Source organism: Sinocyclocheilus anshuiensis, unplaced genomic scaffold, assembly GCF_001515605.1.
Source record: "Sinocyclocheilus anshuiensis isolate Anshui unplaced genomic scaffold, SAMN03320099.WGS_v1.1 scaffold217, whole genome shotgun sequence".
In the NCBI taxonomy this organism is placed as follows: Eukaryota; Metazoa; Chordata; class Actinopteri; order Cypriniformes; family Cyprinidae; genus Sinocyclocheilus; species Sinocyclocheilus anshuiensis.
Genome location: NW_015536538.1, coordinates 1,882,466 through 1,897,657, shown reverse-complemented (window position 1 = coordinate 1,897,657; position 15,192 = coordinate 1,882,466). Strand labels below are relative to the sequence as shown.

Genomic DNA, 15,192 nt, shown 5'->3' with positions numbered 1-15,192 from the left:
GTATTATTGTAATTTAATTTCTATCTATCTATCTATCTATCTATCTATCTATCTATTACAATAACACCAATGTATGTGGAGCTAATAGTCACAACATATGAATAATTCATAACCATTTTAAAAAAGGTGCATTTTTAATCATTTACCAAAATCATCATGCCGTAATTTATGGATGACAAATGTTAAGATGCTTTCAGATGTAATAGAAATCAATGTAATGGGTTTTTGACGATGCTGTTTGTTGCATGATGCTGTTTTGTAATATTTATTATAAACTCCCCATACATATTTACTGAAAGTGTTGTGCATTGATTCAGCTGAATGCACAAGCCGTCTGTCCAGCTGTTCTGCTCATGTGCTTGTGCACAGTGTTGGGGGTAATGCATTACAAGTAACGCGAGTTACGTAATCAGATTACTTTTTTCAAGTAACTAGTAAAGTAACGCATTACTTTTTAATTTACAAGAAAATATCTGAGTTACTTTTTCAAATAAGTAATGCCAGTTACTTTGTTTTCCCATTTATTGACTGACAAGTCTCCTGTCCCCATGTTGAGAGAAATCGGAAGTACAGAGGCTTTGTGTGCGCTGAGTGAACATAATGTTACTGTAGTTCTAGACTAAATGTGAACATGCATTAATTTGTCTTACTCGCAAAAAGACAGATTGAGTATTCATCAAAATGAATTAAAACAGTGAAATGCAAACTCCAAATATGATGCAAACCTGCAATAGTTAAATATCTTAAATTTAAATGTATTTAATCCCATTTTATTAACCAATGTCTTTGCTGCTGACCTTTGATGATCCATTTCAACCATACTAATAAGCAAAAATTACTAGATAAACTAACATTTGTGCTTCATTGTTTTGTTTTTTATTGCTAAAGAGTGTTGAACCTTCTTCTCCTGAATTCTACTGTACGGACGTGAATTTACTTTTCTTTCAGCCTGAGGCTTATTCCTTTCACTTTTTGGTGTGAAAGGGCTTTTACATTTGCTAAAAATAGAACTTTTTATATTAAAAACAAACAAGCAAGCCCTGCCCAGATTTAAAAAGTAATGCAAAAGTAACGTAACGCATTACTTTCCATAAAAGTAATGTAATTAGTTACTTTTTTAGGGAGTAACGCAATATTTTAGTGCATTACTTTTAAAAGTAACTTTCCCCAACACTGGTTGTGCAGGTGAAGTGTTTCCCGCCGGTGTTCCTGACAGACTGACTCGTCCGGAGGCCGTGGCTCACTGTGCGGCTCTGGGCGGCCGGCTAGCGAACGTGGGTCAGCTCTATCTGGCCTGGAGCTCTGGGCTGGAGCACTGCGAGCCGGCCTGGCTGTCTGACGGCAGCGTGAGGTTTTCCATCAGCTCGCTGCACTCGGACTGTCCCGCTGGAGGACCTGGCGTCCGAACCGTTTCACCGTCAGAACTGAACAATGGGACAGGGCGCTTTGATGCTTTCTGCTATAGAGGTATGCATTAGCAATTTTGCATGTTACACTGTCGTGCATTACAGAAACCATTATTATTGGTTATTTTTTGATCTAGCCTCATGGTTAAGGGATGTTATGAACTGTAAGAGTCCATGAGCCTGTACCATGATGGTGGCTGAACAAACTCAGGGTTACAAGATTACTTTTGAGTTGACAAAACCAAACCAATCCAATCCGGCTTTGTTGGTACCATGAAGCTGATCAGCAACTTTCTCTGTCAACTCAGGCTTTAATCCTGAGTTAATGAAGCGCGTGCACTTGAAAGTGTGACATCAGTCATGAACAGCCTTTCACATGCCCTTTACCTGTGATTCACTGCCAAAGATTAAAAGATTGAAATACATTTTAAATACAGTTTAAATACATTTACACAGCAAGGTGAAAAGAGCTGTCTGTGAAAGAGGACAACTAAAAGAAGACATCTTGCCATATCAGTGCAAGTCAAACATGTGAAGTTAGTTTATATAGTTGATAATATAAATGTGACCCTGGACCACAAAACCAGTCATAAGGGTCAGTTTTTTGATATTGAGATTTATACATCATCTGAAAGCTGAATAAATAAGCTTTCCACTGATGTATGGTTTTAGGATAGGACAATATTTGGCTGAGATACAGCTATTTGAAAATCTGGAATCTGAGGGTGCAAAAAAATCAAAATATTGAGAAAATCGCCTTTAAAGTTGTCCAAATGAAGTTCTTAGCAATGAATATTACTTATCAAAAATTAAGTTTCGATATATTTACAGTTGTAAATTTACTAAATATCTTCATGGAACATGATCTTTACTTAATATCCTAATGATGTTTGGCATAAAAGAAAAATGGATAATTTTGGCCCATAGTGTACTATTGTTGGCTATTGCTACAAATATTCCTGTGCTACTTATGACTGCTTTTGTGCTCCAGGGTCACAGGTAGGTATACAGAGACTCAAAAATCTAAACTCTTATGTAGTCATGTTTAAAGTTTTATCTATTGATTCTATAGCTAATTTACATTCTATATTATTTGTATATATTTATATTAATTTAAAGTAAAAGATTAATAATTATTATTATTTTAATATGGCTTGTGTAATGGATTACGGCTATAGTAAATATATAAATCATGTAATTATAATAAAAGCCAGGTGATTTTATCTTTAAAAAATGTTTTACTATATAGTGTCCTTTAATTTGGAGCAAGAGAAACTGGGGGAGTGGCTTTATTGTATCAGAGATGTGACACTTTGCTTGAAGCTGATTGGTCAAATTTCAGTTTGCGATCTCTAAACCAGAACATAACCTGCCCCAGAGCAACTGTGGAGCAGTTAATATAGCGATCGGGGGTCCAGATAGGCCTCTGTGCTTTGGTAAATAGAAAGGACTCACTATTCTAATGCAATGTAGCCGTGTGTCTGTATTAATACTGTAGTTTTTTTATTAAGGTGAGTTTATTGAATTGTTTGTTTAGTAATTGGGTTAGGGTTAGGTAATAATATAGCAGCTCATATTGAACTTTAAAGCATCTTTCAGAAGATAAAACATTCTCTCCAGCAGTGTTAATTTCGTTGACGAATAATTTTCGTCATAATTTTCGCCAACGACATTTTTGTCACCGACAAAGACGAGACGATAACGAACTAAAACTCTTTTTGAATGACAAAAACTGACGAAAATCTATTGCCATTTTCGTCAACGAATAAAAACGAGAGGGACGATTTGGGAAGAGATTCAACTATTTTTAAAATTCTTAATATTAGTAAAAATGATAATCATGTCACATGCAATACAGATTGTTTCAAAGTAGCTTCACAGAGAAAAACAGGAAAATTAATACGTTTCATACAATGTTGATTCTGTTCATCATCAGTTATTAATTAAACTTGATTATTTTGATAATGAATAAAAACTACATATAAACACATTAAAAACAAAAACTACTAGAAGTGACAAAAATGCACAGCAAAATTATTAAACTCTAATAAAAATGTAAATAAAAAACTAAATATAAATAACTATAAAAGTATTTCAGTGGTACTAAAATAACTCTTAAGTGCTAAAATAACTAAAAATAAATAAATTAAAAAAAATTAAATTCAGTTCATCATCAGTTATTAATTAAACTTGATTATTTTGATAATGAATAAAAACTATATATAAACATTAAAAACTACTAAAAATGACAAATGTTGATTCTATTCGGTTCATCATCAGTGTATTATTGAACACTGGTGTATTATTGTAGGACAACCTCTTAAAGGGCACCTATTATGCCTCTTTTTACAAGATGTAATATTGGTCAGTTAAATCAGTGTCTATCATGATAAAACCTTAATATCAAACCTATATAATGAGTTTGGAAATTTTAGAGAAATGTTTAATAAATGCATGACACTGTAACTAAACCCATTAGATTTAAGCCGACTAAATTTACTGTAGATTTAGTTTACTAAAAGCTTATAATATTTAGTCGACTAAAAGTAGGCTAAAACTAAAAACAATTCAGATGACTAAAATATGACTAAAACTAAATGGCATTTTAGTCAAAAGACTACGACTAAAACTAAATCAAAATTTGCTGTCAAAATTAACACTGGCTACGAGGTGTCTATCATGATAAAACCTTAATATCAAACCTATATAATGAGTTTGGAAATTGTAGAGAAATGCTTAATAAATGCATTACACTGTAACTAAACCCATTTTTACTGTAGATTTAGTCAACTAAAATTGTATGATATTTAGTCGATTAAAACTAAAAAGATGACTAAAATATGACTAAAACTAAATGGCATTTTAGTCAAAAGACTATGACTAAAACTAAATCAAAATTTGCTGTCAAAATTAACACTGCTAGCCAGCTAATCTGGCTTCATGGTACAGGCCCCATAATTCTTTGCAACAAAGATTAAATACTCAGTCCATCATAGAATCCATTCATGTAGTATTAGTCATGGTTTTCATGTGAAAATAGTCATAATTTAGTTTTTCAGGTCCATATTTCACCCTCTGTTTAGAATTAAACATGCTGTTTTTGCTGCTTGTACCTTTAAGAGTTTGGTATTTAAATGACCTTGCAAACCTTGTTTGGATTTATATTTAAATCTTCTGATTTTAATATGTCACTTTGGTGATGTTGCAACTTGTTAGTGTAATGCTGTATTAATAAATAATAATAATAATTATAATTATTATTATTAATAGTATATTGCTTATATAATATGCCTTAATATTATGTATTAAATACTTATTTACAAAGTAAATTAAGTATACTACATGATATTCTATTAAGTATGCTATGTACTAAATGAATAAATAATTTAATACATAGCATACTTAATAGAATATCATTTAGGATACTTATTTACTTTGTAAATAAGTATTTAATACATAATATTAAGGCATATTATATAAGCAATATACTATTAATAATAATAATTATAATTATTATTATTATTTATTAATACAGCATTACACTAACAAGTTGCAATTTATTTATTTGTCTATTTATTTTAGTTACAAAAACAATTAGTAAGTCTGATGACTCTCATTTGTCTTAATTTATTTTTATTAGATTTTTTAGTACTTATTGTTTTATTATTAATATAATTAATTTAGTTTTTCAGGTTTAATTTAATTTAGTTTTACTTAATGTAAATTAGTCTTATGCTCATTAGTTAAAATGGGTTGAAAACTAAACAGAAATGAGTAGTATTTTCCAACAAAAGTGTTTATATGAGTTTATAGCTGTCAGTATATTATATATAAAACTTATATATAAATACCTTTGACATATATTCTCCCGTTCGAAAGTTTGGTATCATTAAGCTTTTTTTTAACAAGTTCATACGTTTATTTAGCAAGGAGGCCTTAAATTGATCAAAAGTACAGTAAAGAGATTTCTAATGTAAATATTATTATTGGAGATGTTCAGCATACTGCACAATATCTACAGTATATTGCATACTTTTTGTAACACAGCTGTAATGGTGGAAGTAATGATAATTTGCATTTTTAAAATTGCGTAGAGAGGACATACAACCGCACACTCACTTGCAAATAAGCTTCTTTATTTGCATTTTTAAATCAATCTAGTGTGTAAAAGTTTAAGATTGTCTAAAAAATTGTCGACATTTTGCATACTAAGTTAAATAAGGCAAATAATGGTCAAGATGATGTTAAAAAAATTGTATTTGTCTCACTGGAAATGGAAAGTCATTCACTGCATTATTCAGTGCTGTTTTTGTATTCTTCACATTTATAAATGTAGTCAGATATTCCATGCATTAATAACATTTGCATACTTTGCACAGTATAAAATAGTAGCTGGTATGTCATTCTGTGCATATTGATCTAGATTTATTCATCTGACAGACGTTAATCCAAAGTGATTTACAGCGCATTCAAGGTTTACATTTTATCAGCACGTGTGTCTCTGCTAATCGAACCCGTGACCTTGCCGTTTCTTGCACATGCTCCAGCGGTTGAGTGATGTGTTTGGAGAGAGAATCTGAGTGATTGAATTGAACGTGTCAACAGAAAAGAAAGCGCAGGAGACTCTCACAGGCATCATGAAGTCCTTACTGAGACCGTGGAGGTACATGACCAGAGACGACAGTTCAGAGGACGCGTCCGAATCGTTTTTCTCCAGCAGCGGTACGATTCATTTCAGCGATTACTGGATTATTTGGGTGTTCATTTGTGTTTTCGCTCACTCACTTTCACTTATACCGAGCAGAGTTCATCATTCTTTGCAACAAGATTAAATACTGAATCCATCAGAACTTTTTATTTTTCCCCAGAAGTCCACTTAAAGGTTTTTGCATCAGAGAATAGTTTTTCAGGATCATTTTCATCCTCATTTAGAAATTAAAGGGGACATAACACACAGTTTCACCCAATCTCATGTTAATCTTGAGTACCTTTAAAGTAGTATGTTTTGCATCCTTCATATCTCCAAAGAGTCTTTAGTTTTCTTATATTTATAAAAGAAAGATACAGTTTACTGGAGGCTTAATGAAAACTTAGTGAAACTTGTACGAAACCGGAAGGAGTGTATTTGGCACAGAAATACTTTGGCCATGTTTAGCATGAGAATCCAACTCTATAACAGTGTAAATAACTCAACATGCATGAAATAGCATTAGACCCCCCTTTAAACTCTTAAACAGCCTCTTTAATTCACCCATCTTTCTTTGCAACAAAATACGGACATGCTAATCAGCAGAACGTCTGTTTTATTGCTAAAGGGACCATTTTTACCTTTATTTTTTCACAGAAGTGCACTTATAATATTAATCAAGGTTTTTTTGCATTAAAAATAGTTATATTTAAGAAAAAAATGTTTATTCAGGACCATTTTCACCATCTCAGGCTGTTTTTGCTGCTTTTCAGTTCTGTTTCTATGACTTTGCAAACATTTTTAGAATGTTTTGATTTAAATTCTACTGATTTAAATATTTCATGTGATGGTACAAGTTTTTGTAGAAGTTAGGATGAGCTGAAAATGATTAAGAAATCAGTAATATTCATCAGCAAAAGTGTTTTATGTATTAAGATTTTTACTTAATTCTTTTAATGGTAATACTTTTATTAATCAAGGCTGCATTCAATTAATCAAACGGGAGAGTATAGGCATTTAGTTTTATTTTTTTCCCCAGAAGTCCACTTATCAAATTACTCAAGGTTTTTGCATCAAAAAAATTGATGCAACTTTTTTTTTTTTTTTGCTGCTTTTTTTTAATGACTTTTGAAAAAGAACTTAAAAGCATCTTTGCTATGTTTTGATTTATATTTAAATTCTTATGATTTAAATATTTAACGTTATAAGTTAGAATGTGTTGAAAATGATTAAGAAATGTTCCAGCAAGTGTGTTATATAAATTATAGCTGAATCAAAAGTATAAACAAATAGCTTTCTGACAATCAACTATTCAAAAGTTTGGGGTCAGTGTGATTTTTTTTTTGTTGAAAGAAATTAACACTTTTATTCATGGAGGATGCATTAAGTTGCTCAACAGTGACAGTAAAGACATTTATAATGTTTCAAAAGATTTCTATTTCAAATAAATGCTGTTCTTTTGAACTTTCTTTTCATCTGTGAATCCTGAAAAATAAAATGTATCACGGTTTCCAGAAAAATATCGGGCAGCACAACTGTTTTCAACATTGATAATAATCAGAAATGTTTCTTGAGCAGTAAAGCAGCATATTAGAATGATTTCTGATGATCATGTGACACTGAAGACTGGAGTAATGATGCTGAAAATTCAGCTTTGATCAATTACATTTTAACACATTCAGCTGTTTTAAATGGCAATAATATTTAAATGTTTTTCCTGTGTTTTGGATAAAATGAATGCACCCTTGGTGAGCAGAAGAGACTCTTACCAATCCCAAACTTTTGTTGTGTATGTTGGTAAAGTTAGTTATTTATTGTATTTGCAGTGCAGCCAATGAATGAACAAACTGAATTATTGTTAAATGCCCAGTTCTCTTAGAAAAGTGTCATATCTTGTAAGTAAAAAGTGTTGTTTCGGTGTTAAATTATCTTGTATCTGACTGTATTCAGACGCACAGACTGCCGGCCAGCCGGACCTGCCTGACCTTCAACCCGCTAACTGGACCGGACAGGTGGATCTGGACAAAGAGCCGCTGATGGCTGCTGAGGGCGCCGAGCTCTCGGCTGAGTATCTGACAGTCCGTCTGCGAGCCGGAGACACATCTCTGGACTGGAGCAGCCAGCTGGACTCCTTCCCAGACAGCCGACAGGTGCTTCCGGATCTGAGTCCTGGCGGCTCTGCCCGAGAGGAAGAGGACGAGGACGAAGGTCTGTCCGGTCAATCCGTGAGTCCTGCGGCTCCTTCAGAGGCTCCTCAAGAAAAGGCCAAGGGTTCCCTCACCAACATCGTCAGCTCGTTATGGAAACCCTGGAGCTACTTGACTGGAAGTGAAGCGGAGGCGACGACCAAGAGCACGGCTGCGACGGAGACGCCCGCAACGGACGGCAGAACCACTGCTACGCCTGGATCAGGTAAATATGAAAGAAAAGGGTTTCTGTTTCTGATCTTCACTGTAGCTGAGGACTTCTGACGGATCGGTGAGAGAAATGGATGCGACACAACAAAAATGACTGATTTACAGAATTTTTTCTGAAAGGAAAAATGCATTTTAAGTAGGGCTGGGCGATATTATCAACATCAATATTTGTTCAGAGTTCAGATGCAAAAGCCTCTTTTGTGCCGTTTGACATTTTCTTCTAAAATGAGCATTTTTCTCAGGATCCTATGTGTAGGTTCAGTAATTTCACTTTAATAGCAATGAATAGGTTCTTTTGATATCTGAATATCTGAACATAAACATAGAAGCCCTTACTAAAAAGAAGTTTATTCAAGTGTGCTATTAGTATACTTCTTTTAAACTAATAAATAGGAAAGTATACTTTCAGTCTACTTTTTATGTACTTTTCAGAGATGTGCTTTATGTACTTCTCAGAAATACACTTAAAATGACATTTAAGTATACTTGACTTATTGACGTAAAAAATAAATTTGAGCTATACTTAGCGCTCCGGGAATCCATGTTTTCATTGTTATACAGTAGGGGGCGCTAGTACACATCTTCTGTACAGAATTTCCAAAACACAAGTGAAGAAGAAACCGAAACAACAGATGCTTCCACATGTAATCTAACATGATCATCAGACATAAAACAGCATCAAAACTGTAGCGTTATGGAATAAATTGTAGACCCATGAAGAGGTAATGACTGTCAAGCTTTGGGGTGTTGGTTGACTCGATCTACGTTTGGATTATCATTCTGAATACAAGAGTAGTACTAGTACACTGATATTGGTGTACCTACTACATAAAGTGTACTTAAAAATATACTTGAACTTTACTTAAGTATACTTAATAAAATAAACTTGAAGTATACTTATTTTTGGTAAGGGAGCCTGAGAAAAATTTTCATTTTCGAAGAAAATTTCAAACAGCACTTTTTGCTTTTGCATCTGAACTCTATTTTTAAAAATCTACCATATCAATAATACATTTTGAAATAATTTTTGATGTTCCGTCCAGACCGTTTTTACCGCTTGAAGTACTTGAAGTACTGAAATAACAAAAAGTAAATAAACTAAAAATGGTAAATGAAAAATAATTAAAAACTAAACAGACGTATTAAAAAACTAAACTAGTAAAAATGAGAAACACAACAAAATTACTAACATTTTAAAATGATAACAGAAAATATAAAAATAAAATCTTTTTCAGAATATTTACAAAAACTTTCAAAGTATGTTTTTTTTTTCAAGAAATAGATCAATACTTTCTTTAAAACACTGTAGAAAATAAGAATGCAGCAAAGTAAAATTATTTTGATAAAAATGTAGCAATTTTGACTAAACTAAACTATTTAGAGATACTTTTTTATTATTCAAATATAAAATAGAATATAAACAAACTAAAACAGAATTTGAAAAAAAAAAAAGATTTCATTGGGTGCTAAAAATGTTATTTTTGTTAAACGTTTAATAAATTGTTGTTAACTGGTATGTTTCTAGATTTTGATTAATTAGACATGCTTTTTGATTTCTTAAATTTAATGTAACCATTAAAACAGAATCCAGAAAAAAAATCAGAATTTGGGGGTGAAATTCATTTTATAGGGACCTAAAAATGTTTATATTTGTTTACATTTTTTTTTTAATTGTTGTTAGTATAAGTTCCTTTATTTCTATTAATTAGCCATGTTTTTTTGATTACTAAAATTTAATTTAACCATTAAAACAGAATTGAGAAAAATTAAAACAAGAAAAAATGGAATTCAGAACAAATTAAAATGGGAAAACTGAATTTAGGAACTAGGCCTTACAAATTGAATTATATTTAAGTGCATTAAGTAAAAACAACTTTAATCTGTGTTATTTTAATATTATTTATATACTTTTATTTTTTTTTTATTTTGAATTATAAGTTGAAGTTACTAAATTCACTAAAACTGAAATAAAAATAATGTTACATTTAAAAAAAGCTTTTAAAAAATAGCAGCTCTTTTTTTTATGTTTTCCGTTTTAATTTTAGATTCAGTCATTGTGTTTTGTGCTTTTGTCATTTTTATAGATTTTTTGAATATTTTTTTTATATAACTTTTAAATATACTGTTGTTAAATTGTAGAAGTTTCATGATTGCACTTTATTAGACATGCTTTTTGTGAAAGCATGGGCCCTACTCAAGTGTGATTTAGTTGCTCGTCATCACTGAGAGGGTGATGTTAGTCGGATAAATCAAGCTCCGGTCCAGCGGGAGGAAGTCAGGACAACGAGAGGAGGAAGTTGAGATCATTGATGTTATTCTGTCAGCTTCACTTCAACCACAACCTGAGATTGTGTTCTCCGTTTGTCGAGGAGGGCCGAGCGTTAGAGTTTGAGGATTGAGTTGGCGTCCTCTCTGCCCTCCTGTCTTCATTAATACAGATACCTTGTTTGGCCCAAACTGAACCCGGCAGCATTAATGTTTAACGGCAAATGGAAACTTACAGAAGGCCTGTCGCCTACATTATTAAAGTCCATTTCCATGAAGGCAGAATTTCGGCTCTGTACCAGTGGAAGCTTCATAATTGAGGGTTGAAAGCTTGAGACGGGAAACCAGAAACTGGAAAAGTGCAACCACACTGTTCACTTAAGCACACTTACTGTACTGTACTGTACTGTATGCTCCAGTGCTTTGCGTGGTTTGTTCTGCTGATATACAAGACATACCAAAACCAACAGACAGTTCACCCGATATTTGTGCGCTGTTTTATAATGTGAAGTGTTTCAAAGCACTCATTTGTGAGGGTTCATTTAAATTAGAATGCTGCCTTGGGCCAGAAACAAATGCAGCCGCAAGCGTTTGTTCAGTCTCATAACTGAAATCAAGCACATGCACTGGCCAAGTGTTTTTCTCTCACAATTCAGACTCTTTTTTTTTTCTCATAAATCTGAGCTTATATCTCAAGTTTATTCAAGTTCAATTCAATTCTAATTTCTAACATCTATCTATATACCTAACAATTTTGCAGGTGGAAAAGTCAGCATTGCGAGATATAAACTCAGAAATACAAAATGTAAATTTCAAACTATTTTCAAATTTTTCCATTACGGGATAAAAAAAATAAAAAATCCAAATTGTGAGGAAAATTGTCAGAATTGTGAGGAATTCTCTTCACACTTACCTTTTATTTTATTGTAGTTTTTATTTTTATATCTCGTAATTTGGTCTTTTTGTTTTGCAATTTTGAAAAAAAATTTAAAAGAAAAAAAGAAATTGCAAGATATAAACTCAGAATTGTGTAATGTGAACTCTGAATTGCCAGGAAAAAAGTCAATTTTTCTGAAGCGAGATCCCAATTCGTCGGTCATCCGACGTGACGTCGAGAGTGACCGACTGAAAGGGAATCATGATTTTTGAAACTGAGTTATCTGTTTTTGCAAATGAACTTTTCATATATATATAATTGACTTATTTTATATCTAATTTAGATTTTATTTTAAATCTTAGTCATTTTTTATGTGCTTTTATTATTTATAATTTTTTTTTTTTATATTTCTATTGAACTTTATTTATAATTAACACTTTCATTGTGTTTGTCTCTATAGGACTGATGTCATGGTGGAGCCGCTCGTGGCTGCCCAGTCCTTCAACCGTCACTGATAAATTAATCACCTCCTTTCCGCGCACGAGTTCAGTCGTACCGACGACAGTCCCACCAAACGCCACAACAGACGGACCAAGAGACAATCAGACCAGTCGACCCGCACAGGACGGTCCGGCGACGGCGGCCTATTGGATCGTAGTGACCGAAATACCCGAGCAGAAAACCCAAACCCCTGAACCCAAAGTCTCCGTCTCGACTGAGAACTTCTCCGGAGAGAGTCGAGTGCTGGAGACGGAGGGCAGCTCGTGGGGCGACACATACCCATCATCCCAAACACCGCTGACGGTGGAGACGACGAGCACAGGTTCCTTCTCCACTTCTGCACACGAACTCGAGGCTCGCGGAGAAATCCAGTACAGACGCAGAAACAAACCCAAGAGACTCAACCAGAGCACCACTGAGACGACCATGAGTGGCGCCCAGAGCATAACGACTTCCTCCGCTGCGATGTCTAGCACTGGAGACACTGTGACGACCCTCTCGACGTCTGCAGACCAGACTCAGACATCAAGCTTCGTCACGACGGTCCCCAGCGGCGTAGAGCAGGATCTGAGCAGCGCCGAGGCCGTATGGAAGAACAGCTCCACTGGAGAAGAAGGTAACTGATCTAATTCATCATTTTCACTAGGGTGATAAACGATATCATATCAAGATTCACCGTTTCAATTGAGGAAAAACTACCATCAAAAACACACTGAAACTCAAAGAGCAAACCTAAATAAAAGTTTGGTTTAACTTGAAGAAATTGTGACAGAAATATATTACTATTGAGAAAAACTTGAGAAAACTACCATAAAAAATACACTGAAACTCAAAGAGCAAACCTAAATAAAAGTTGGTTTAACTTGAAGAAATTATGACAGAAATATATTACTATTGAGAAAAACTTGAGAAAACTACCATCAAAAACACACTAAAACTCAAAGAGCAAACCTAAATAAAAGTTTGGTTTAACTTGAAGAAATTATGACAGAAATATATTACTATTGAGAAAAACTTGAGAAAACTACCATCAAAAACACACTAAAACTCAAAGAGCAAACCTAAATAAAAGTTTGGTTTAACTTGAAGAAATTATGACAGCAATATATTACTATTCTATACTAAAATCTTCTGCTCAAAGTAGTAATAATAATAATGATAATATTTTGAAGGAATATCATACAAACTGATATTTCATCCCTGTTTTAATTTACACAGTTCTGTTGTACAGCGCCTTATTTGACAGAAAATAAAAATGCAAAGTTTGTTGTGAATTAATTGTTTTTTAAATTTGATTACATTTTAAAAGATTGATTTAATAGTTTTATTATTTTTTATTAATATAAAAACGTTTTATTAATTCATTTCTTTAGACACAATTTTTTATAAATTTGTATTAAATCATAAAACAGAATCCAGAAAAAAAGAAAAAACCTGGAAAAAAAATGAAATGTGTAATAAAATTGCAATGTTTTATTGTGAATTAATTGTTACATTTTCAATTGATTACATTTTAAAAGATTGATTAAATTGTTTTGTTAGTTGTATTAATATAAAAAAAGTTTTATTAATTCATTTCATTAGACACGGTATCTGATACATTTGTATACAGAAAAAAAGAAAAACGCTTAATGTACTCATGAAGTACCTTATGTATGAGATTTTAAAGATCAAATTCAGAATATACACCTTATTGATGATGCATATTATATACAGGAAACTACTCAAACACACAAGCTTTGTTTATAAAGTCTTTTTATTTAATGGAGAAAACACCACAGAATCACCTAAGTGTAAAATTAACAATTTAACGACAAGTCTAAACCAATGCTTGTATTTTTCAAGATTAACAGCTGATTTTAGGAACAGAATAAACAAAACGAAATTAACTAGCCACTCCGGATACCTATTATCCAAATTACATGTGACATAACAACACCATTTTAGTATAATTAAAGGAATTTTCCAAAAAAAAAAAGAGGTTTGTATGTGTCTGACAGTTCAGTAAGCTTTAAAGCTTAAAGTCAAAATGTCAGATAGCAGCACGGCTTCTCAGCGCAGCGATTTGATTGGCTATTTGAGCTGTCAGTCATTTATCCGTCATGAGGTCAATTGAATGTGGAAATGCCAAAATCCCTTAAAATCTGACATGAATGGTGTCAAATATTGTTTATAACCCTCAAATAGTGCTAAAAGCTGTATATTTCAAGCTGAACAGCCAATGCACAAGTGCAGTGCAGAGTAGAGCAAAAGCTGAATGCTAGCTTAGAATAAACACCAGGCAGCGGCTTTGCTGATTGGCTGTTGAATATGGAAGGCGGGACTTTGAGTCACCATATTTGGTGTTCCAATTTCTCTCATTCATTGCCGTTACTGGTGGTTTTATACAATCTTTTGATAAAGATATTTTAATAATCTGTGAATCAGATGTGGCAGGTGGTTGGATGTCCAGGTGCGGGAAAGAGACTCTTGTTGGCTTTAATTATGTGATGAGTATGTGCTTGGGTGGAGAGCTCACTCAAATGAATATTCATATTGGTTTCATGAATATTAATGAGACGTTCCCAGAGATTTGCTTATAAAGGTGAGAGTTGTTATAGTGAAGAGGCTTATGGCCATTTAGGGATATTTGGATGTCAAAATGGATGTTGGTTCAGCAGTTCTGCTGATTGTCTGGTGTAGCAACCAGACCTTGATAATTAGTGAGGACATGGCAGATCATTATAAAACTTATTAGCTTTGCTCATGAATATTAATAACATTTGGATTGTTGTGCACTGTAGGTCAATTATGAAGTTTTGTTAATTGATTTGAAAGGAAATATGATATATTGACTAATCTTGATGATATACAGTCTATGTCTGTTCAATCACTCGTCTGCCACAATGATTTACATTTATGGATTTTAATAGCAAATACTGACATATGCTTTTATTTGTGATGTAATTTGATCTATTAATGAGCTCATCATGTAATTTGATTAAATGTTTTTTCATTGATTTACAGCCCTACTCATAAAATAGTCAGTACAGTTACTTT

General features: G+C 32.9%; 1 protein-coding gene across 1 annotated transcript in view; it reads left to right on the top strand.

The window, feature by feature from the left end:
• Nucleotides 1-15,192, top strand: part of LOC107696707 (neurocan core protein-like) — a 76,223-nt gene that overhangs the window by 45,484 nt on the left and 15,547 nt on the right. The window contains exons 6-9 of the mRNA XM_016497181.1: nt 1,186-1,467; nt 6,012-6,128; nt 8,044-8,505; nt 12,113-12,769. Of these exons, the coding sequence (XP_016352667.1) occupies nt 1,186-1,467; nt 6,012-6,128; nt 8,044-8,505; nt 12,113-12,769 (1,518 nt within the window). The remainder of the gene's footprint in view (nt 1-1,185; nt 1,468-6,011; nt 6,129-8,043; nt 8,506-12,112; nt 12,770-15,192) is intronic.